Source organism: Cydia strobilella, chromosome 7, assembly GCF_947568885.1.
Source record: "Cydia strobilella chromosome 7, ilCydStro3.1, whole genome shotgun sequence".
Classification (NCBI taxonomy): Eukaryota; Metazoa; Arthropoda; class Insecta; order Lepidoptera; family Tortricidae; genus Cydia; species Cydia strobilella.
In genome coordinates, this window is record NC_086047.1 from 7,162,962 (window position 1) to 7,188,779 (window position 25,818).

The 25,818-nt window shown below is 36.5% G+C and overlaps 1 protein-coding gene across 1 annotated transcript in view; it reads left to right on the forward strand.

The window, feature by feature from the left end:
- Positions 1-1,656: 1,656 nt before the first annotated feature.
- The window catches only part of LOC134743108 (uncharacterized), a 46,111-nt gene continuing 21,949 nt past the window's right edge, over positions 1,657-25,818 (forward strand). Inside the window, exons 1-3 of the mRNA XM_063676438.1 lie at positions 1,657-1,961; positions 16,210-16,456; positions 24,630-24,838. Of these exons, the coding sequence (XP_063532508.1) occupies positions 16,414-16,456; positions 24,630-24,838 (252 nt within the window). The 5' untranslated portion in view covers positions 1,657-1,961; positions 16,210-16,413. The remainder of the gene's footprint in view (positions 1,962-16,209; positions 16,457-24,629; positions 24,839-25,818) is intronic.

The window sequence follows — 25,818 nt, forward strand, 5'->3', positions numbered from 1 at the left end:
AGCACCGTCCTCGAAACGTCGGAGGTAAATCTTAGAACTTAAATACGCGATTAAATCCCGTTTTACAATTTAATAATGTGTAGAAATCGTGAAAGTTTAAATCAGTGTCAAAATAATGTTGTTTAGTATAGTTATAGTTGCTGTTTATATTTTTCCCACCTTCAGTTTTGCTCTATGGTTGACTGGTAGATAATGCTTATGCAATAAATAAAATCAAGATAAATTGTACCTAAACATCGATGACTGCTCCAGGTAAAGATACCAGGAGCCCGATTTAGATTTATGCTGTTCTGCGGTGTCAGCATGGTTGCAATTTTATCACCTGTCACTAATGCCTGTCACTTTCGCACTTACATACTTGTTAGAACGTGACAGGCGATAAAAATGCTACCGTGCTAAGTCCGCTGATTTTATTTTGACACGACTTTGAACATCGATCACGCTGATTGGTGCACGTTAAATGAAAACAAAGTCGTGCGTGAGATGCACGGTGCCAATCACCATGACGATATTACATACTTTAAACCGGGTCACTCACGTTTATAAAGTCGATGATTGCTCGACATGTTTCGCTCCATTACGAAATACGTGTTGTGGTGTGTCGTGTTATGGAGCGAAGCATGTCGTGCAATCATCGACTTTATAAACATGAGTGACCCGGTTTAATACATTTAATATGTCAGTGCCTCACGGAAGTTTTGTTATTAAAAATCACCAAGACGATCGTCAAGGTCGTATCAAAACCAGTACAAAACCATAACAAATTGCTAAATTAGAAACAACCTCCTAGTTCTGGACACGGCATCGACTCAAGAGTAACGGCCCAACTCAAACAATGCTTATAAGATGTCACACCGATACGATACTGATATGTCAGTGTCAAAAGTGACATTTCTTCAACCAAACAGGTCGGTATCGTATCGGTGTGAGATCTTATAAGCATTGTTTGAATTGGGCAACAAGTGAGTAAGTTCGGGGCAGATCCGCCCCCGCACTTCGCGGGCGAGCGCGCCACGCGCACGCATCGCGCCGTCAGATTATCTCTTTTTCATCTCCTCGGCATTTCGTTACCCTTAATGAAATCCAGTCAAAGGAATGAAAGAATTTAATTTAAGACGAATCAGAAAATATTCAGCTGCTGCTCGCTAGTTATAAATCATTTGAATGCTAATAAATTCGACTAGCCCCGAGCCCCAGGTGGGAACGGAATTTCTTTCGGCTCCATCTTTGTTTTCAAGGAAAATTGAATAATTTTCATCTCTTTATTATAAAATTCTTTTATAAAGCCACCGGCTTTGGGGATTTTCTTTAATATCATAATGGGATATTATTTTTCATGTGGTTTAGTTTTATTCAAAGAAAAGTGTAGCATTCTTTGTATAATTTCTCTATTTTTATCCGTCTGGTACTAAACATGTACTATATGGTACATTGACTGCCGGTAAGTCTTTAGTCTGTAAAACTCAATGGAAATAAATTTCGATTTAACGTTCACGTTAAATCAAAATTTATTATTTATTAGCTTTCAAGCTAAACCCTTTTAAAATACAGCATTTTTAAATCGTATCCCAAATATGAAAAAAAATAGTAGGTCGACTGGTAAGTGTTTTTTTTAGTTTTAAAGTGAAAACTTATATATGTGTGCGTGAGGTTGGTAATATTTTTATGAAGTACGCATTTCAAATGCATGAGCTATTAAGAGTGAATATTGGGTGCAGTTGGAAGGAATAAAGAATGTTCCGCGCCGGGCTTGCACAGCGAGCAGCGAGCGAGCTATGCGCTCAGTTGCTCGTAGACGCCCGAGCGCGCCGGTCCGCTACGCCGTAGGCGTGTCTACGCCGCCGTAGCCGCTACGATCACAAGTTTTACCGTGGTTTTGTTAACTGACTGATTAGTGTTAACTAAATATTTTTGTGTTTAGACTCTGATTTTGATTAAATTGGATGCATGTAAATTGAATGGTAAGTTTGTAGAAATACTTCGTTCTAGTTCAAAAGGTACATAATTATAATGACTGTTTTTAGATATAAGAATTAAATATATTTTTCATTGGTTAGTGAAAATATTAAAAAATTAAATATTTGTACTATTACCAGACTTTATTATTTTAGATTATTCAATTGTTTTACATTTTATACGTCAAGACTCAAATAAAAAATAAAAATTACATTTAAAAATACAATATGAATCATTAACTTCAAACAAATATTAAGTATACATATTTAAATGGTAAACGAAACACACCAACATTTGATATGATGCTTTTGAAGATTAGGGTTCTAGATTTAGCCAGCACAAAATTACAGGACGTCGAAAATGGCCTGAATGGCTTTGAAAAACAGATGGTACGGCCGTGCCTCTTTGTTTTGTTCGACTTAGCGGAGGCACTACCGTGCCTCCAGATATGGGAATTCTCACAACCTACTGAATGTCAGTTCCAGATTCGTTCGGTTCAGGTAGTTAGGTTAGGTTAGGTTAGGTTTTCAAAATGATCTTGACGCGACTTTATTGTTTAGGGAATAAAAGAGCGTGTCAAGGTAATTTTGAACACCTCGCCCGCTTAGCAACTTCTGCTGCTGACTATACATCAAATTGGAATAAATACTACTATATTTGGGTAGAAATATATTACGACCGTACAAAATCATTACTACGTAAAGTTGTATAAGTACTTCCCGAATCACGTCATAACAGGAAAATTGCCGTATTATTATTTGATAAACTACAAATGCTTACGCAGTAATACGAATATTTATGGCAAAAAACAGGTTTAGGAGAAAGGTTTGTATTATTTATATACCAATATATATACCAAATACTTCGCTTCGGTACATATGTTTATGTGTGTTGATACACTTCACACATATATTTTAAAATGAATTATAACTTAATTTAAAGCCTTATCTTGATTTGATATTGGTGAGCGTGAGACGCACTGCGAGTCGTTTCAATGCTGTATCAATTATTGAAACGAACAAATTTTAAAATCAGTATACCGCTCCTCTGCCTTTCTAGTTTCTGTTTCACTCTTCATACATTATAGCAGCTTTTTTATTTGTTTAATTGAAACAGCGATGGAGACGGAGATGGTCATATTATTTCTTCAGTTTATAAGAGTTTGGTTTATATTCTTAGCGTAAAGTTTACATTATTGTTGGAGCGTTTAAGCAATAGGGGATATTACTGCAATGTTCTACCACCAGAGTGCAGCACTAGCCTTTTTAGTAAACCATAGAGTAACTTATACATACTGTACCTTTAATAGGTATTTGACAAGTTTTTAGAGATAATAAAATATGACATTGATGCATCAAAGCGGTTTGTTTACAGAGGACTTACCGGGAAACGCGAATCCGAAATTTACTTATCTGCCTCTTTATCGCTTGAATATACAAGAGTGACACAGATGTTAGATAACGAAATTTAGATTTTCTTGTTTCGCGACAGACCCCCAAATTGTGGTACTGGCGTCACCAACGCAGAGTTTCGCGTAATATTCCCTATTGGGAAATGAATAATATCACTGTCAACTTCCCTGATATAATAAGTGGCGAATTGAACATCCTAATCGTGACAGTAATGCGGCGACAACAGCAGCGCAATTTTTTACCTAATTACGAGCCCGTTTTTTGCTGTTGCAACGCTGCACCAGTAACACTGTGACAGTAATGCTGCTGGGCATTTTTTTGTGTAGTGATGCACTGGACTTTTTTAACTGCTGCGTTCGCAATTCGAATGTAACCTTTATATAAAGCGACAACAACGCATGCTTCATATCGAAGAGTATTCTTATAAATTATGATTTAATTTATAATACGACGAAACGTGCAGCCTGCTGCACAGCTGCTGCCTGCTGTAAAAAATGCAGTCACTTTAAAGCTTCAATTCCAATTGCAACTGCATTGCTGCATTAAAAATGTGCTTATTCATCCTTAACTGTTTTTTTTTATAAAGCAGATACATCTGCAAGCGATACTACAATTTTTTAGACCACAGTATATAAATGTGATTATAAAATTATAACTTTTTCACAGAAACTGATTTTTAAGTCAACTTAGTATGTATAGTGCAACGTATTGTACACGGTGGCTAGAAAATAAGTGCATTCCCGTTGCCAGGGAGCTTTTGAAATTATACTGAGTAACTTTTACTATGGGACCAACCCCGAAATTGCGAAAAAAAATTTGGCTGTTTCATACATTTTGACTGGTCCATTTTATATGGGAAGGTATTTTTTTTCGCGATTTCGTGGTTGGTCCCATAATAGCAAAAGTTGCTCAGTACAATCCCAAAACCTTTCTGGCAACGGGAATGCACTTATTTTTTAGCCACCCTGTTGTTGTATATGTAAAGTATCTTTCTACTCTACTATTCAAACATCCATTTTATTCAGACCGAAACAAAGTACCTACTAGGTACTAGGTAGGTAGGTTTCGGTCTGTTTGTCATCCACCCACTAACCAGTAGATTTCCGTTCTTCCCACTCCGTATCCAGCCTACGCAAAATGTTATTTAGAATAATCAAAGGCAATATAATCGTGCGCAGAATTACAAAGAACTTACACAGGTACAAAATGCAATACTTCTATTTGATCTTGAATAGATAAGAGTGTGTTACGGTGACATCAAACTATTTTGAGATTTGAAGAGACTTTTAAATATAAAAAAATGAATCGAGGTACACTTTGATAGTTACAAGTAAACTTTGTGAGTGTTCGTGAGTGAGAGCTCATCTGATTTGAGAGGCGTAGTTATCAGTACAGTGGGTAAATATAATTGATGTTTGGACAATAGATACTTTTACGTATACAACATCTATATATGCGTATGTTTACAACGCTATATGTTTATATTATATTATTCATTCATTTAAGGATCATCGACGAATAATTCATGTAGAAGTTTAACGAAATATAAATATATATTTTTTATTTACTACATATAAGTACAAAGATTCAAGTCTCGCCGGCCTCGCCGCAATTACGATTTGACAGCAAATTATCATAACCATCACCAGATAAACTAAGTCACTCCATTTATCACTTAAACAAATATTAAAACACAAGCGAAAATAGCAAGTATCACAATTACATTTGGATTGACATTTGAATTATTTTACATATAAAGCGGCACTCGAGTCCGGCCACCATTGTCACGTTCCCTCGAGTCTCCGCGCGGCAATTCCGACGCAATGATAGCTGACGAGAAAATGTTACTGGTCCTTGGAGAAAACGGCATATGACAGTATTAACTAAAGATATCAAGGTTTATCTCAAGTCGTCTGTGTATACCTGAAACTACGAGTAGTGTGGGTAGTTGATAAGGACTGGCAAAATAATGTAACAGTCCGTGAGAGGAGAATACGTGTATATTTATATACCTTAAGTTATGTAAAATGATAACTGACGAGAAAATGCAACTGTATATCTTAATCAAAAAGTCATCAGTGCATAACTTGAGCCACTTGTATAGCTAGACATAGGAAAAACCACCGACAATATTAAATAAATATTTTCACCATTAAATAAATCCAATTGGGATTTCATGTAAACTTACTGCGATAATTAAAGGATGTGTTTCACTTGTTTAAAATTTTTTTGCATTTGAGATCATGGTTAGCCTTTTTTCCAATTTAGCCTTTGTTCAATAAGTAGATAATTATTACGATGCCTTTGTAGTTGATGCGGGCTGGCTGATACAGCGACTTCCAAGTCGAGGGCAACGAGGACGAAGACCAGCCATATCGGTCAAACACATGTTACAAAAAGATCTTTTCTGTAAAAATACAATAAAAGTTAACGACCCGCATATATCAGGGTTTTCTTATCTGAATCTCAAGTACTGTAAAAACATATCACGCCCGTAACGGTGCAGCGTAAAAATTCCCTTCTTTCCGATGTCTACAGGAAAGACGCGAACGAGTTAAACATACAATAAAATGTATATCGCCCATATGTACATCATATTTATACCACGACCGGGCAAGGGTGTGACAACTACGAAGGACTATTAGGAAACTAGGAAGCTTGTTTGTCAAAATTGGCAGTTATCGTCGGCCATGTCAGGTCAAAAATCATAATATAGAAATAAGGTTCAAAATGGCATTAAAACCTAAAAATCGTTAAAAATCACATGGCGACTTTTGTACGCGCAGCGACGATATTTTATGTTGATCATATTTATCTTGACTGATCAAAAGAAATAACTAAAAACAAATGAAACTAGACTCCAATTTGAAATTAAATTAACCTTCGTTAAAAAACGTTATTCCCGATGTATGTAAGGTACTATGCGGCTACCGCAAGTACCCTACCATGAGTCACTGACAGTGTCAATACTGACATATACACTAACCTTTCTATGCATCATGCTCACACTAATATGCGACTACAAGCGAGATGCAAAGAAAGTAAGTTACGTTCTCGATAGCGTTTATGTCAGTGCCAAACTGGTGGTAGGTACATATATACTTTCTATGAATCTCGTTCGTACTGACTGACATATTAGTGCGAGCGAGATGTATAGAAAGTAAATTACGTAGACGTTAGCTTACCTATATGTCAGTGTTGACACTGTCAGTGACTCATGGTACGGGTACTGAATACAAAACTGTAGGCCTATTGGTTTCAAACAAAGAGATATCGAATTTCAAAGAAATTATCGTCAAGTTCAACAACATTATTAACCGGAGTGGTTTCACGCGAATTGACATAACATCATCCAGAATATAATCAAATTTCGGACGGTATTGTTACTTTTATTAAATACACAAAGTAATCGAATACCCCTACTTAAAATTAAGAGAAAATGTTTTTTTGGAGTAATTTCAATTTCAATTTGATTCAGAGACCAACTAAGGTCATCGTTGTTAGTACAAATAAAGCTTAAATATATAACACTAGCTGTTGCCCGCGACTTCGTACGCGTGGATTTGTATGTTGGTGGTTATATTCTACATGAGCATAATACAGAACATTATACAGCAAAAGATATCAGTAGGGACGGTTAATCATTTGTTAATACAACGCATGAAATTTGTCTTTCACAAACTACGAAGTTTCAAGACCCTAACTGAAAAAAATTGTTCCCGATATAATCCCTCTCGACCCTCTTAGAAGATTTACAAGTCCACTATTTAAAAAAATATTCGCTCCCGAAACTATTAATATTTTCTCTCTTTTAATTATATATCTTTCTATGAAGTTTCAAGTACCTAGCTTAAAATAAAATTAGGACCACGACAAACTTTGAACCCCTTTTTTACCACTTTAGGGGATGAATTTTTAAAAACGCTGAAATCACTTTTCTTGTATTCTAATAACATGCCTTTATGCAGATTCAAGTCGCGCACTTAAAAAAATATTTGACCTCCATACAAACTTTTTACCCCTTTTTCACCACCTTAAGGGATGAATTTTCAAAAACGCTGAAATTAGTTTTCTTCTGTTTTAATGAAATACCTTTTTACGAAGTTTCAAAACGAAGCTTACAATATTTTTTTGACCTTATACAAACTTTTAACCCCTTTTTAACCCTTTGAAGGAATGAATTTTTAAAAACGCTGAAATTACTTTTTTTGTATTCTAATAATATGCCTTTATACAAAGATTCAAGTCCCACACTCACAAAAGTATTTGATCTCCATACAAACTTTCAACCCCTTTTTCACCACCTTGGGGGATGAATTTTTAACAACGCTGAAATGAGTTTTCTTGTCTTTTATTATAATTAATAAACATTTATATTATAAAATTTGAACCCCAAGACAAACTTTCATCCCCTTATTAAACCCCTTAGGGGTTGAATTTCCAAAAACGTTAATATTACTTTTTTTTGTAATCGGCTATTATGCCTTTCTAGGAAGTTTCAAAGTATTTGTAATGGAGTCAAACTTTCAACCCTTTTTTAACCCATTTAGGGGATGCATTTTTAAAAACGCTGAAATCACTTTTCTTGTATTTTAATAATTTGCCTTTATACAGTTTCAAGTCCCGCACTAAAAAAAAATTATGATCTCCATACAAACTTTCAACCCTTTTTTTACCACCTCAGGGGATGAATTTTGAAAACCCCTTCTTAGTGGATACTAACGTCATAAAAACTACCTATTGTGAAAAATTCAGCTCTCTAGGTCCAGTTTGGGCTGGGCGTTGATTTAAGTGAGTCAGTCAGTCAGTCAGGACTTTTACGTTTATATATATAGATTAATAATAAATAACTTCTGGTACAAATAATAAAAACAATATTGAAAATATGAAAAATACTAAAAAAAGCTAAGCAAAATTAAACTAAATCAACTTTTTGGAGGTTTGAAACTGGAAGCTGCAGTCAGCATCAATTGTACCAAGCGTAGATAAAACGCACCAGGATTACCTATTGCTATCCTTCATTAAGAGTAGACATGAAGTATATGTACAAATAAAAATTTAGGTACTCTTAAGTTTGCTTTCAAAGATATGTTACTCTTTAATAATATTACATATATAGGTAGACTTTTTCTAATACTATTCTAATAGCCCGCAATTTGTTAATTAGTTTTTAGCACGGTCAATGTCAATGTCAATGGTCAGTGTCAATGCCTTCATTGGAAACGTATTTGTTCGTAGTTTTGAAAAGCTTTTTAATACTTAATTGGAATGTAATAAGATTAAATGAAACTGTATGTAAAAGTAATAGTAGAGGATCTCACTAGAGTTTATTCGTAAATCGATGAAGCCAGATACATACGAGTATTGGAATGGTAAGCTCTACCGCCAATATTAATTTCCCGTCTACCTACGCTTTGTTGGTAATATCATAGCATTCAATACTTTTCACGCATGTTATCAATATGGGAATATATTGATACATTTATTGCCTCTTTGAAAGGTTTTCAACATTTCATATCCTACAAGAGCCTATATTTTTACCTATTCTGTTTTTGCAACGTTGACATATTTTGTACATCATACTAATTAAATATTTACCACTTATCTTTTTACGGTTCCGTACCTTAAAAAAACGAAACTCGTGCGTCTATCTGTCCCTCCGTCCGTCCGTCTATCACAGCCTCTTTGCTCCGAAATTACTGAAACAATTAACTTGAAATTTGGCACATATATGTATGTCTATGACCCAAAGACAAACATTTAACGTCAACAAATAACTTTTGAGGGGTAAATGAGAAAAATAAAAAACAAATAAAATTTAAACATCTATGCATACATAGGGACAGACGGACAGCCAGCGGAAAGTGTCTTTGTTTTATACTTTGTTTATATTTTTTATGTAGTGAAGAATATATAAAGTAAGTAACCGTCCTTTCACAGTACATTTCCTTTTGTTGACTGGAGTCGAATTGACTCCCGGTACGTGTCTAACATGTCACAAAGTTTCGCGGGCCACGTCAAGATGCTCGAGTTACGCAAAGTTGTAATAAAATAAAGTTATCCGACGAATTGCTGACATCGGACATATGGTGCACACCGTGCGACTCGAAAAGTTTTCTATTCAATATACAGTACATATTTTTTTTACTTTTAAGATAATCGACTGGTTTGAATATTTCATAGATATACGGTATGCTTTGTTTAATATCAAGATGTCTTTATAACGTAAAAGACTACAAATCGCTACGTTCTCTGATTAACCATTTCATTATTAAGTACTTAATGTTTTATATTTATTTTTGTATTCCTCACTTTAAATATAATGATTGTTGGAGCTCAGAGATTTTACAATACTTATTAAAATAAGTGATTAAAATACATAGAAATAGACATTACACATATATTTAATGTCTGAGCGGTTCCCACATTAAGATTGGTTTTATACTCTACCTATTGAAAGTAGAAGGTGCTGCGGCAGGCAGCACCCTATATTAGTGAGTCAGCATGCCCCGTTATGTTTTTGGTATTTCTAGTCATCCGAAAAAATGAATTTAGCTGTGCGTTTATTTGATATCAATAATTCGCAACAAGACACTTTTGTACTTAATGAAACTTTGCTAAGCTGCTAAACAAAACATATTTATATTTACTGAAGTCATATATAAATAAGAAAATGTAATGTTTATATCATATATAAATAAGAAAATGTAGTTACTTCGTTCACATAACAACTCGTATAAATTGAACATTTTGAATTTTATTGTCACATTGCTTAACCTCTGTTTCCTCCTTTTTTCCACCGTATAAGCGTAAGCGGTAAGCAAATAAACCTCGTGCGCCTACACGCCGTCGCGTACACGCATTAAATATTCTTATTTTTTAGATATTGTTGAGATCCTTTACTAGTCGCATGTTTTCCTATCGTTTAAATCTTGAGATATTGTCTGCAATTTCGCAGACGGTTCGTTGAAGTGTGAACGAGTGGGTGTTACAGTGATAAAATAAAGTGTCAAGTGTCGGTGACGTATCGACGGGGGAGAGGGGTCAGCGCTGGCAGCCATTGCTCTGCCTGACACGTGACAACATGTGGCCCTTGCTCGGCGAGCGATTTAATAAGACTAATCAATGAAAGTCGATATTCGTGGCTATTAAGGTTTTACTTAAAATAAATGCAGGTTGGTGTTAGAAAACGATACCTACTTACTTTAGATTGTGGTGTAAACGTTAAGAGAATATCGTGCCCCGGAGTTTGACGACCGAACGATACAGTGCATTGTCTTATGATTAATAAATTGCCAAAGGTCATCTTTTGACAAACAGAGTTACCGCATAATGAACGGAGCCGTGCATGCGATATCTACTTTAGCTGTCAAATTTAAGCAACAAGTTTTTCTTATACTGCTCTTTTATTACATTTATTTGATTACATGAGAGGAGTTTAAGGAGTGAAATTTTCGCATGACACACTAAACCCTAAAAACGCCATCGCAAATAGGATTCTTTGTTTTAGGTTACTGCGATGTTTCTACAATATTTATAGGTTATATAACATTTCATTCCTACATAACATGTCTAATAAGTGGTACAACTGTGTTGAATCATGTTCGATTCAAGTAAATCCCGCTGCAGTGAGTGCAGTAACGGGCAGGTAACAAGTAAGTTGAGAACTGTTTGCGACTCACCTTCGAACTGAAATTGACGCAAATATTGAATTAAGTACTTGTATTTGAGAATCAAGCCAAGTTAAATTGGAACACTGTTAGAATTGCTTAGAGGTAACGATTTTAAAAATGTTTTCAGCTTAACCAGCAACTTGATTTGCTGACCAATTCTAAATGATGTACATGTATTGGCGCGAGCGAGACGCACGATAACTAAATGAAATCATTCAGATATCATTCGAATTGACCTGTTGGCCATAGTTGAAGGTAAAACTTATCAAATGAAACATTTTTAAGGAAAAGTAAGGTAACTATGATATTTATTGAGAAGTAAGTAGACCTCTGAGCCTAGAGCTCAACTGCGTTTTTAAGGCTCGTATAAACAGATACTTAGGTTCATAACTATATACTTAGAGGTCGTACTTTTTAATTTTAAAATATACCAGGTTTAATTTCAGAAAAATAATATTTGTTTCGTTTTATTTATGCTGCTGCCTTAACTCTTGTTATAAAGTATCCACGTGTAATATACGTGCTGTAATACAGGTTCTTATTGTATAATATAACTAACAATAGCTCACGTTACACGTAGTTACGTAACAAATAAAGTTACGTGGCAAGACAATGTAGAAACATCTTTGCCTGCAACGGCGCGAGTACGTGAGCGATCTGCAAAGTGGCAACTGGTAAAGTTTAGAATACTATAGCCACCATACGTTGCGCGATCGAGGCTGGGAGCACCTGTTCAAGATCTGTTAACTCCTTCACACAACTTTCAAATGCAGCAAGCTGGGCCCCGGGTGCGATGGCGTAAGTAATAAGCAGATAACTGAATGTTGGTTAAGAAAGTATGTTATTTTAAACAATGCCCATGTAATATAAATAATAAAATAAGTCCAGTAAACATGTAAATAGCCAGGGCCGATATTCTACTATTTTATTTATACTTAAATTACAACGAGCTGCAAAATTCAATTTATAGTGGGTATGCAATTTTGCAGCTGCGTGTACATACATTTTCATTTGTAGCATAATCCATAAATGCTACTAGTTTTTGGGTTCATTCATATACCAGCATTCCAGAACTTGTTGGAAAAGAAAGTAAAGAATTTAAAGTCATGTTAATAAAATTGTCGGTATGACTATTGAGTATACTGTGAATAAACAATTGTAAATAATAATCACAAACGACTAAATGTGACGTTCTCAATCAAAAGGTACCACATTGTCGCTTGCCATAAGGAGTTTAGTTTAGTTTAGTTTATTCATTAACCATAACGTAATATGATCATTACATGGTAAGTCAACATTTCATACAATATTATACTTATAGAGAGAGAATTATGGATTTACACAAGGTAAATACGCTTAATAATAATTGAAATCTAAGATTTACAGTTTGCGTCAATTAAAATATGTTTTAATGATAAATATTCAGTAATCGAATAGAAGGCATGGTTTTGGAAAAATGTCTTGACTGTGTTTTTAAATAAATTAAGGATGCTCTGACAGGTTATTTGTATAAATATACAAGCAAATTTCGTCTTTATGGTAAGCGACAAAGTGGTACCTTTTGATTGAGAACGTCGCAAATGAATCTGATTACTTTATCATCATCATCATCATCATGTCAGCCGATAGACGTCCACTGCTGGACATACGCCTCCCCCAAGGCTCGCCACTCCGACCGATCCTGTGCCGCTCGCACCGCCTTCCTTCCCGCCCGCCATCACCAGGTCGTCGCTCCACCTCGTTGGAGGCCTACCGGCAGTACTTTATAACAGGTTGTTTTCCCCAATGACCCGTTTCCGTATGTTTGATTCCTTCTACCTATGTATTATTTGCCTTATTATTTGTCTTAATGGTATCGAGCAACACCGGGAAGGGAGTCGGCATTTGCACTATTTCCATGTTCTGACTCACTCATCCATACACAAAAAGAGATCGCGGTGTGCAAGATTTGTCTTTGACGTGTGTCATTTTCTATGTATTTGTGTCGTCATTACAGTTTGGATTTTGTATGTACTGTAGTGAGTGAAAAGTGCGACTGTGTGCAAGTTTCCCCCCCAAAAAATGGCAGAACGATTTGTACGGTAAGATAATCGCTTGGGCTGCTCCCTTCCGACGTATCGGAAGCCGGTGTTGCTCGAAGGTACCTTCATACCAAATTAAAAAATCACCGGTAACAATGTGCCATATTATTGAAAATGGACACTACCTTTATTCCGATACTGAAACTCAAGGTTTTTGTAACACAAAATTACAATCGCTTTTCACTTACAGCCGTAGTCGCCAGAGTTACTGGTGGCTGGGCAATTAGTTAGACAGCTTGCCAAACAAGAACGCTTCGCTACGTTACATGCATGTAAACTTACCTACTTGTAAGTTATGTGTTTGAGCAATGTTAATACAAGTAGTAAGATATCTGCAGTGTATTTTTTTAGTAAATAAAAAAAACGGTAAAATGGTTAATCGCTTTTCACTTGCCACCGCACGCGATAGAGCGAAGCATGCTGGTAGAGCGGCAATTAGTTAGACAGCTTGCCAAACAACGACGCCCCACTCGGGTGTTTGCTGTACCGCGCCACAACGCAGGATCTAGGTGGCTCAGGTGCTTACTTACAACTTTGCCGTAATGGAAACTTACTCGCACATTGCGGGGTAGCGTTAATACGGTAAACTATAATGAGGGTAAAGTGTGTCTAATTTCTAACATAATGTAATATACGAGTAAATGTGGCTGGGCTAAGCTGTTATTGTTTTATGTATCTAAGATGAATATAATATTTTTTTAAGTTATGCCCAACTCGTGGAGATTGAGCATTATAACGTCAATTTATAAAGGCAAAGGTAGTGTACAGGACTGTGGAAGCTACCGAGGTATTAAGGTCATGTGTCACATCATGAAACTCTTCGAGCGCGTAATCGACTCAAGGCTCCGGCAAGAGTGCACGGTCTCGGAATGTCAGTATGTTTTTCTGGCTGTGGCACTATAGATCCTATCTTTGCCCTAAGAATGCTAGTCGAGGCCTACAGAGGAAAGAAAAAGCCCCTGCATATGGCTTTTCTGGATCTGCAGAAGGCTTTCGACTGCGTACCGGGCCAGGTAATCTGGTGGGCTTTGAAGGAGAAGAATCTGCCACAAACCAAAATCGACATTATCCGAGACATGTACCTACCACAACTCGGAATCCATAGTAAGGACCGCCGTTGGCGATACACCCATTCCCGATCACAGTTGGCGTTCACCAAGGCTCAGCCCCGAGTCCTTTTCTGTTCAGCGTAGTGCTAGACGTTGTTTCGGCGAAAGTCCACGAGCCATCTCCGTGGCTTATGATGTACGCTGACGACATTGCACTGACAGATGAGGACAAACATAAACTGGAGCATAAAGTGAACCAATGGAAGGGTGCGTTAGAGAACGGCGGCCTGAAACTAAATGTTGCGAAGACCGAGTACATGGCATGTGGCGGCACGGACCCCGACCCCATAAAGGTAGGAAACGAATCTGTCGTGAAAACGAATAAATTCAAATACCTTGGATCCGTGCTGCACGAATGAAATCATTTTCAATAAAAGTATTTTTGGTCCCACGACAAACAAATAAAGTCCAGAAACGATCGTGAATTAAAAACATTGTTCTTTCTTGGATTGCTTTATTGCACTTTCTACAAAAGCAATACTTACAACCGTTAACATATTAAAGAAAATCGACGTAATTCGCAGTAATACGTACAAGCTAAAGCAAAACAAACAATGTAAATCTAAATTCAAATCGCATTTCTTTAAATCACTGGAAAAAAGGAAGTTCAGACATAATTTCGGGAGGAGGAATAGATTAGCGTGGGGACAGCGCGGAGCATTTATTGAAAGTCGGGGCTAGCGCGGCCCATTAGTCCTCTCTCTGCCTGAAAAAGTGTCGCTTCCCTGAAACATAGCACCGGGGTACGCCATTCAATTGGCGAACGGCGAATGTATTTTATTCGGAGCCAATCGATCTCGAGACAACAAAACGCAACGTGAATGGAGTGTCTCGCGGGGCGATAAATCCTACACGTCCACAATACGTTTAATGAAAAGATCTTTTTACTTTTATTGCAATTGAAAACAGTTCGCTTTTCTTTGGCGGCATTAAGCGTGCTAGCAATTTGTTTTTCACATCACCTATTCGAAAAAAGACTTATTCTTCCCCGCTAGGAGGGATCAAAGTGGCACTTTTCTTCCCTGCTAGGAGGGAACAAAGTGGCACTTTTCTGTTCTAGGACACGATTTTTTTTCTTTTTCGCATACTATTTTTTTTAGGTAAATCATATTTTGGAATATAATAATTTCCTCATAAGTGATGTGAAAAACAGTATGTGTCACATGGTAGCAAAATTATTTCCACCTTGGGCGATATCGCTTGAATCCCTCACTACGCTCAAGATTCTATTTTAGAATCCCTCGCTACGCTCAGGATTCAATTATAGAATCTTTTGCTTCGTTCAGGATTCAATGTACGCCCTCGCCGTAAATATGTCATTTTGCTCCCTTGTGACACAATATACTATTTTTTCTGGTTTATAGGCTAGCTTGGGATGTTTTTTGAATGTGTTGTTTTAAAACGAGGGGTGCAATATATTTATTTACGAGTTGGGGTTAACACCTGTAGATAAATTAACCATAGCTGGGAATAATTGATAGTAAAATAAGAGAATATCGTTAGTGAAATATTTTTAATTTAATGTAAAAAATAATCATTTAGGTACGTTTTAGAGAACAGTATTTATTAGTTGATAAATAGTACAAAGAAAATGTTTTTCAATCTTAGGATTTCTGTAGAAAAAAAAAACAAATAACATTTTTGATTACAATTGTAAATATTCTCAATAAATACTGATTATAAATTGTTACAGCATATTTAAATAATTATATAGCAAAATAACACTAGGTACGTATGAATGGCATTGCTAATATCTCATATCAGCTACCCTACATAAGATTTAATACATTTTGAGAACTTTCCCCAGTACCCTAAACGCTGGAAAAAGGCCGGAAATCTTGCGAATGTTTGAAATTCAGAAAATCTGTTGTATTGACTAAAATTGCATAATTCAGTCATAAAACTACAGTCTATAGAGTCACATATAAATAATGGTATTTCATACATCCGAAAAACCTAAATTATCTTATTGTTTCAGAACTCATGGTCACCTGAGAACACGGTGGTGGTTCGAGCGCACACTCAATAGATTGTAATATTTCACGATGCCCGAGAAGTTTTCAATATTGGGGAAGGGGTATTAAAAATGAAGAAGAATCGGAAGGGGCGAAGCCGCCACGAGACGGTGATGACGTGACGTGTGAGCGCGGCTTAACGCACACACTACACACGCATCGGTATCATGGCTTCCATTTTTGCTGCGGTCGTTTTATGGCTTGGTGGAAGTAAGTGCAAATTTACTTACTATTGTCCTCATATGCTTCAGTATTAATTAACGATAACTATGTTGAATACCTAAAATTGACGCGGAAGAAAATCCGGTACCACCCTAATTCCAAAGGAAAGGAATACTTAATGGTACGACAATTCGAACCCATATTGATATACCCATACCTATAAATATATTAAATTGTACAAAAACAAAATATTTAACTTTTGTATCGATGTCGCAATTAGTGCATAATAAAATATGTGCTCATCGTTTATGTGGTTGGCGTGGTGGGCATAGGATTGAAATTCAATGTAGAATTAATAACAAATGATTGAGTTTGTTTGGGCCTTAGGGCCACTTGCACCATCCCACTAATCCGGGGCTAACCGGTTAAACCTAGAGTTACCATGGTTACCAGTACTATTTGACACTGGGTTAACGGTTTAACCGGTTAACCCCGGGTTAGTAGGATGGTGCAAGTGGCGATTATTTAATCTCACTCCTAATACTCGGCCAAAACCTTTTTCCCTAAATAAGGTTTTAAAAACTTATATTTTTACGTGTATTAGGTATATTTTCATTTGTAGATATTAAAATGACGGCCTGTTTTTGAATTGGTTGTGCCCCTGCATACGAAGCTGATGGTTTTTACTTGAAGACTGCTAAGGGCACTCGTTTGTGTGTTTAACATAAATATTTGTTCTTAAGTCATGGATGTTTAATGAAAAATATTTTAAAAATCTAAGTGCTTATAACAAAAGCCTTATTGGGCTTACAGTGGGCCTTATTAGATTTGTATAAGAAATTCCTATAATATTTGTCGAAGAAAACATATTCAGCCTTTAAAATTACGTTATTTACATTTTATTTAGATTGACTAATGTAGTACGTTTTCTCAAAGATTGGACCTTTCTTACTCTTAAGGCGGAATGAATGTACAGGGTGATGAATTATTAAAATCACTCCGGATACAATCGAGTTTTCGAATCCAATCCCTTAAGTAAAGCTGATTATCGGAATTCCCCGAAGAGGCCGCAGTTCTCGAAAAATTCTGTAAAGTGCCAATCTCTCTCGACCAGAGTAGAGAATTATTGGTGCGGAACACGCAAGGCAATTCATTTATTATACATGGTGCAGACGCGTAGCGCTGACACCAAGTAAGCAAGGTGTATATTGCTGTTGTTGGTATACCTCTGATGTAATGCTCTATATAGGTATGCAATGAATTGCATTCACTGCATGTGAATCACTGGGTGTCTATTGTCGCACATACTGTACTGTACAGAAAGAATGGTATGAAAAAAAAAAACCACTGAAAACACTGTGTTGGTAATTTTACCTGTGTATTGAAATATTATATATTTAAGTCAGCAGAAAACTATACTAGTTCTTAAATTTAACTAGTAAAAATCTTAGTAAGACTAGGCGTCTTGACCAGCTTTAAGGGCAAGCAGTTCGCGCTTGCACCTCCTAAACGAACTCTTACGGATTTACGTTGTAGCGAGAGAGACTGGTGCTGCCATCTATGAACGAGTTTGGGAACAAATCAAATTATTTTATTAAATATTTTGATTTGTTTTTTTTTAAGTAGTCACACTACTATATATTCATTAGTAGTAAGAACTAAGATGGGGTATATAGTCGAGAAATTCGGACGGGCACCGCCGTGGCGGGGTGGCCTAGGGGTTCATGGCGTTAGCCGCGATAGCTAAAGACGCCGGTTCGAATCCGGCCTTCACCACTGGAGGGCTTCGTCACTTTTCTTTAATATATGACATCTATTACAGTTTTTAATTTATATATAGTAGTGTGACTACACTTTAAAAAAAAACACAAATCAAAATATTTAATAAAATAATTTGATTTGTTTCCAAACTTGTTCATAGTAAAAAACCTTGTTTAATCAGTGTTAAATTTCTTCTTTTTAATGTTTTTTAGTTTTTATTAAACACTAGGAGCCCGCTTCATATTTTACATACATACATACATACATACATATAATCACGCCTATTTCTCGGAGGGGTAGGCAGAGACCACGGATTTCCACTTGCTACGATCCTGACATACCTCTTTCGCTTCCTTCACTTTCATAACATTCCTCATACACGCTCGCCGGTTTAGGGTGCTCTTGACCTGGCCTTTCTTCAGGATTTCCCAGATCTGATCAGAGAAAGTCCGCCGAGGTCTGCCCCTTCCAACTCCCGTTTCTACCTCTCCCTTATACACTCTCTTTGTCATATTTTAAATTTCTTATAATTCAATTATTAGGGTAATTCCACGTAAATAGGGACACGATGAGACAAAAGTCAACTTGCGAGAACTTTTGTGTTCATAATTTGCTTTGTAGTTGGAAGTATATTTTAAACCCATTTGGAATGAATTTAGGAAAAAATTACTCTCGTTTGCTGGGAGTGTTTGCAGTGACTTGATGTACTGTTATTATGATAAAAGTGTTTTTACAATTCAAAATCTATCTTATATACAAACATACAGGTGATTAATGTTTATTAGATTGTAATACCTAGTAGCATAAAGTAGTTTAATTAAGAAACTTAGCGTTTTTGGTTCAGAGGCTTCTACATCTACTTCCTCTAGTCTATCATGACTCCTCAGGCAAGGCAATGGCAATATTCCACTGGCACTGTTAAGGAACATAAACAACGCTCTTGTATGATAAAATAAAGAATAACTATGGATATAACTGCCAACAGTAACATTTCTGGACCAGACCATAACCAGAGCCACCATAACATGAAATTAAAACCCGAATAACGTTCTAAATAATTCTAAACCTATAGAAGTGTTATTTGTGGAATTTGATCCTGAATACCCTTTGAAGACATGCAAAATAACAAACCTAATCGGTCAACCGAGTTGCAAGTGTCAACAGTACATTTTATAGTTTTTAATTATTCACGGTTAGTTTCACTAGACTTATATTGACCGGGATATAGACCGTGATTACCTTTTGTATTATTTGTGAGCTCCCGATATTTCGACGCAGTTACATGCATCATGTTCACGGGTGACTGAAGATAGCGGGTGGGTGTCAAAGTTGTGTAGACAGCGCTCTGTCTACCCTCATTCTTGCGCGTCGGCTGCGTTCACTTTCAACGTTACCAACGGTCGCATTCACACAAAAGGTAATCACGGTCTATATCCCGGTCAATATAAGTCTAGTACATTTTATTCCAACCAAAACATGGTTGATACATAAGTACTTTACCGAACTGGATATTGGTATGTTAGATACTATTGAAGGTTACGACGGGAGCCTCGAAAGGCAATATTCTACGAGACCTCACAAGCTGCATCTGAGCTATAGGAATAGGATTTCGGTCGATTCAGAATGAATGATTGTGCTTGGCCCGGTTCATCGGACTAGGAAAACCGATGCACAATTTATAACGATATCAATAGCTGATAAAAGTTGAACCAACACTTTGCGGAGCTTGATAATATTAATTATTTACTGGTTTAGGCATAGTGGTTGATTGGTAGAGAATGCCTTATGGCATTAAGTCCGCTATTTGTACTTATAATTTTATGTGCAATAAAGTTTAAACGGAACACCACGCTGCGCGCAAAAACCCGCATTGCTGACGTCGGTGAGAAGACTGCTAGGCTCAAATTGGACTGGGCCGGTCACGTCTGCCGCATGCATCCAGACAGATGGGCTAGCATAGCCACCAAATGGATGCCAGAAGAGGGGCGCGGACCCGGCAGGCCCAGACGGAGATGGCGGGACGACCTAGACACCTTTCTCAACAACTGGCCGGAGGAGGCACTATATCGGGAGTTGTGGAAGACAAGGGGAGAGGCCTTTGCCCAGCAGTGGGACACCATAATGGGCTAGTAAAAAAAAAAAAGTTTAAATAAATATACCTCAACTTGGGCAAAAAAACTTTAAAACCATTTTGAAATTCGTCAATTTCTATGGTATATTTTTTTCAATCATTTTATTTTATTAGTTTTAAAGTAAATTAGAAAATTTATAAAAATACATAAGACATCTTGCTTGAGCATTCCTGCAAAGTCGTATTCTGAACAAATGGAATGTTTTCGTAATAAAATGACATTAAGTACGAATAGGTACAATTTATCGGTCATGACTTTACAACCACAATCGAAATCGCCACTCTGTAGAAAAAACTTTCCGTGAATTATTTCTATAACGACATTTATGGGAACCAAAGAGAAAAATGTGTTTGGAAATTAAGTATATTATAAAAGTGGTTTTGTTGATGAGACAGGAACTGCGGGCCATAAACCTATTTTAGGAAACAAATATTAAATAATTTTTAAGAAAAAAAAACCGACTTCAATGGGGGATGCCGCTGAAAGCACTTCTTGTTGATGGTGCACTCTTAGATTCCAGACAATGAAATGAATAAAAATAAAAAAAACCGAATTGAGAACCTCCTCCTTTAAAATCTTGAAGTCGGTTAAAAAAGGGTTAGAACGAATGGAATGTGAAGTCAAATTTTAAAACTAAAGTATTCACTAAGTAGAGGTCATAAAAAGTGTGCCTTCGCCAGTGGACACATAAAGCTGAGTTAAGCCGCATTCACATTTGTCTCTCGTATTGTGTTGTGACGGGTATCGGTTTCATACATTTAATATGGTTGCGTTTACATTTGTCTATATAATGCCTGATGCTCATACAGACACGACAGATATATGTGAATGCGCCTTTCTTAATGTAGGACTGCACTTTGCAGCAGTAAAACCGAATACAGCGCTTTAATTAAATAAGTTGTATTTACTTTACTTTGAGTAGTGCAATTATTGTGTTAATACACGTAGCTTTATTTTTTGAGTATAATCAAACTTTTGAGTTGTAATTTCGCAGTATTCCTAAAATTTGCGCCAGTTGCTTAGGTGCCTTGTAATGAAGTCAGAATTTAAATCTAGTAATTTATTAGAAGGAAAGAAGACAAAATTAGTAACTTAAAACTAAAGTTTTAGTGCTTTAATTAGTAATGTTCCACAAAATAATAAACTATAAAGCTTAGAATAAATTTAAAAGTGGAAAAATTACCCAGAGGCCGTGAGTTCAAGTCTCATCCAAGGCAGTAATTTTTCCACTTTTAAATTTATTCTAAGCTTAATAGCATCGATCGCAGACGTTTCTGCTTGTTAAAAAATAATTTAATAAACTATAAACGAAAGTACAGTATTAATTTTATCTTTCACCAGTTTCAAAAAAGAGAATACTAGATTTCACCCTAAAGAAGTAACCAAACCTTCTGCATATTTTACAATAACAATATTTGATGTTAATCACGTCTAATAGTAAATTCTCAATATTACCGGCAAATATTTCCTAGAAATATAATCTCGAACATTGGCTAATTTATCTACTCAATTTGGAGCTCCATATTGAAAATAAACTTAAGAAAGGAAATAAACCGGCACATACCTATACTGTCTCCATCATTGTATGCCTTCATTATTATTCCTACTATTTAATAAGCTACCTACTTAATATTTACACATTCCATTGTTGACATTGCGATGCGTAACAGGGGTTAGTCCGGGATATTATAGTCGTACGAAGGTAATTCAATTATTGAGTCCCCAATTTGCAAACATGGGAGAAGTTCCTAATTAAACTTTAATCTTAAATAACATTCCTGGAAATTTTCTGATGAATGTTATTAAAGGCAATTTACTATGACACGCATTTCATTAATTCCCTGGGGCACAACATATAATTAGATTAATTATTTGTCATTAAAACACTCGTTCCACATGCATATATACCTATAAACCTTTCAACGTTATCCACAAGCCCTAGCAAATACCGGACAGGTATTTTCCCGCAAATCATATCGATATATCATACATATAGACTGCGTTTGCACAGAGAGCATATATTCATAGACATAATATGTCGAACTCAAATGACGCATATATTTTTATTTGCACATAATACAGCGATCAAATAAATGCTCGTCATACGTGAAACTGGCTCTCGAAATGAAATATGTGATATGATGTGGTCGGAACAGTAAATTGAATTTGGTTACAGTGTAATGAGTTCATGCCGACAGGATTGTGTATTGAGTCGATCTTGAATGCGATCACGTATCTCTGGATTTATGTATTCCGACCACCTTTGGTACCGACAGATGAAGGCCAGGATTTGATTACTTACGTGAAATTCTGGTCGGGACGGCTAACGGATCAACGGCAAGGTTCCACCTTATTTACAATAATGTTTTCTATCCGAGAGGTAAAAACAAGGTTCGCTGAATTTATATGTGCGAAACGGTACGTGCTTTCAGGCCGCTCGCCTTTGGGTAGGTAGGAGGTAATAGGAAATGCTATTATTAGATTTTACTGGACGGCACTACACTAACCATGAAGTATCTAGTTTTAAGTTTATATAATACATATGTATGTTAGTGTAATACATATGTGTGTAAGGTATTTGTAATATGAACCTTGTTGCCTGATTTACATTTTAAATAAATAAATATGTGTGTCTTTACTTCAGTGGCACGAAAATAAATTGAGAAGTAATACATATAAAAATAAGAGTTTTATTTACAATTCTTAAGAAATTGACATGATGTGGCATGTCAATTTCTATATATGATGTATCATATTTATAAATGAGTTACTCACATATTGAAGTCGAAAAGTATAGCTTGAAATGTTTCGATCCGTTTGGGTACTCGATCATACTCATGAACTACGATAGTAATTACCACGCTGCTACCTGACGAGTACTGCCGAAGGTTGATGTGACATAATTTTGCACTACTGACAATTCTTATGTTTTGCTTACTTTTTGCGCAGGAACATTGTTCATAAATACCTATACAATAAAAGTAATTTAAAATTATTCGAGACACAGAGTCATTCAGTGATATAGGTGTGGGCGAGTAATTATTACCCTCACGTATCCTGACATATAAACCGCAACGAAATTCATATCCCTACCATCAAAACAAACTTTTGCTGACGTCTACGTTTCACTTCCCAAAAGCCGAAACGTTTAGTAAAGTTTAGGGTCCGCGGCGCGTGACGCGCATCGGCGAGCGGCGAGCGGCGATCGCGTTCGAAAGGACGCGATGTACCCGACATTATTAGCATTTCAATTATTCGTCCGTGTCCCAATACCATGGATCAACAAATCAACACTACACTATTCACGAGGGTCGAACAATTAAATTCCATCGATATATTTGTATGTATAACGTTCATTGCTTCGTACTACGCTATTTCATAATTATTATTGATTTGTGCAAAAGGTGGGATCTTTTCGATAGCGAATGTATGAGAATTGAAAGTGGGAAATTCAAAAGGCTAGTGGGGGTAACGGCACCACTTTTCAGCCCGGCAACATCGGGTTTCTAGGAGCGTAGAAACCCCACTACAAGGATCAGAAGTCAAACTGCTGTCCGCATTTTTTGAAAACGGAACTTCACTGAGCGTCCGGTCTATGTAGGTATTAGAGCACTCTAAGCTTGGTACCTATTTACTTAATTTTTATATGATAATATAGTCAAATATTATTAGTGTCAAAATTGATAGTAAGTCCGGGATCATTAGCATTGAGAAATGAACTAAAAACACCATCCATGGGCATACCTTGCTGTTAATCTTTAAAACGGCATGTTTACTTGCAGTCTTTACTTTATTAATATTTTGTTCAATAGATATAGGAAATAAATATATAAAATATCACGTGGATTTGTTATTTCAATGTTTGCAATATTTCGTAAATGTGATGTAGTGCTTCATTAACCGCGAAAAAAATCACGAAAACGTGTCTAATTTTCATATATAGTATGATAACTAGTGATATTTCCGAGGGATCTGATCATTAAAATTTTAAATAGAAGTATATTTTCAGAGGAAATGAGATAAGGAGAAAACCCGCGCGACGGTCATTTCTTCCGTCGCAGGTTTGGTCCGGCGCGCCATATCTCTTTCCCGATACTAAATTCCTGGCTTTCTCTTCTCTTAACCGTAGTCTACCCATATATCGCAGCGATCTACCCTCTTTCTCAAACGATACTGATATTATACGGCTTGGCAAACGTCACTTATTGTCACTGGAGCATAGGCAGAGAGAATGAAACTCTTTCTTCCAATTCAAATTTGTTTGCCAAACCTTAGGTCCCCTTAGGTTAGATTGTCCCATAATAATTATTTATTTATTTGCTACCCAGGTGTCCTATGCCTCCGTGACATTCACCTGAGCGTGCCAGAAGCCATCGGCGTTGGCGCCGGCACCACGCTCGGCTGCCGCTGGACCCTGGACCCTGGCGAGCAGTTGTACACGGTCAAGTGGTACCACGGTGCGCAAGAGTTCTTCCGCTTCGTGCCCAAGGAACTGCCCAACACGAGGGTCTTCTCGCAGACTGGGATCAGCGTTGATGTAAGGGTTTCTATTATACAATATAGCATCCGTATAAAACACCACCAACAGTTCCTTTTGTGTAGATAGTGATTTGTGTAGATAATACACAAAATTGTCAAGATCTCGTCGCTTCGTTCTCAGCTCAAATGGTTAAATAAGTACCTATTCGCCGCTGTACAGACATGCATACGTTGTCCCTTTTAAAGTGCTATTAATACCCTTTCTTCGATCCTACTGAGCGGTTGAAGGTACTGGAAGATGACAATGACTACCAACTTCGCTCTAGCACCGATCTTTCTCTCTATATTCCGCCTCACAAACACCAATGACAATCGTTCACAGTGCACTCTGTCAAGCAATGAAACGCGCTACCACCTTCTCTGAGACAGCCGGTCAGTGGCGTTGCTAAAAGTTGAATTGAAAATACGAAATATAGCTCTTAGATGAGGTATTAATTCGAAATTAGGAAGGTGTGTGCGGTTATAATAATATGTGTTTTATTTATGTATATTTATTTAGATTTTATTGGTAGTTTTTTTTATATGTTAGCTGTTTTGTAGGTAAGAGATCCCTTATAGGGATAAGTTTGCCTTTGTACTTTCTAACGTGTGACTGCTACCTATCCTTGTTTCGTACAATAAAATGTTTATTACTTATGTACTTACTTATTGTTTTTTAAATTACTGAGGTCAACTTATATAATGCTTTACCATAGATTCATAAATACACAATAACCTGCGTAGGATAATTAAATCCTCACTCATCAATATTCTGCCTAAAGCACAATTTACTAAGCTATAGCGGAACTAAGTGCCCATTAGATAAAGATCATGATGCTTGTGTTTATTGAATACGATCGGGTGCATTCCACAGTGCATGCGGCCAATCGAAATCATTCCTGTTTGTATCAATAAATCGACATTTTAATATTGTTTATGATGCTGCAAATAACGCTGCCGGCTACGGCTAGTCAGCGTTAATGCTTTCATAGTGACATT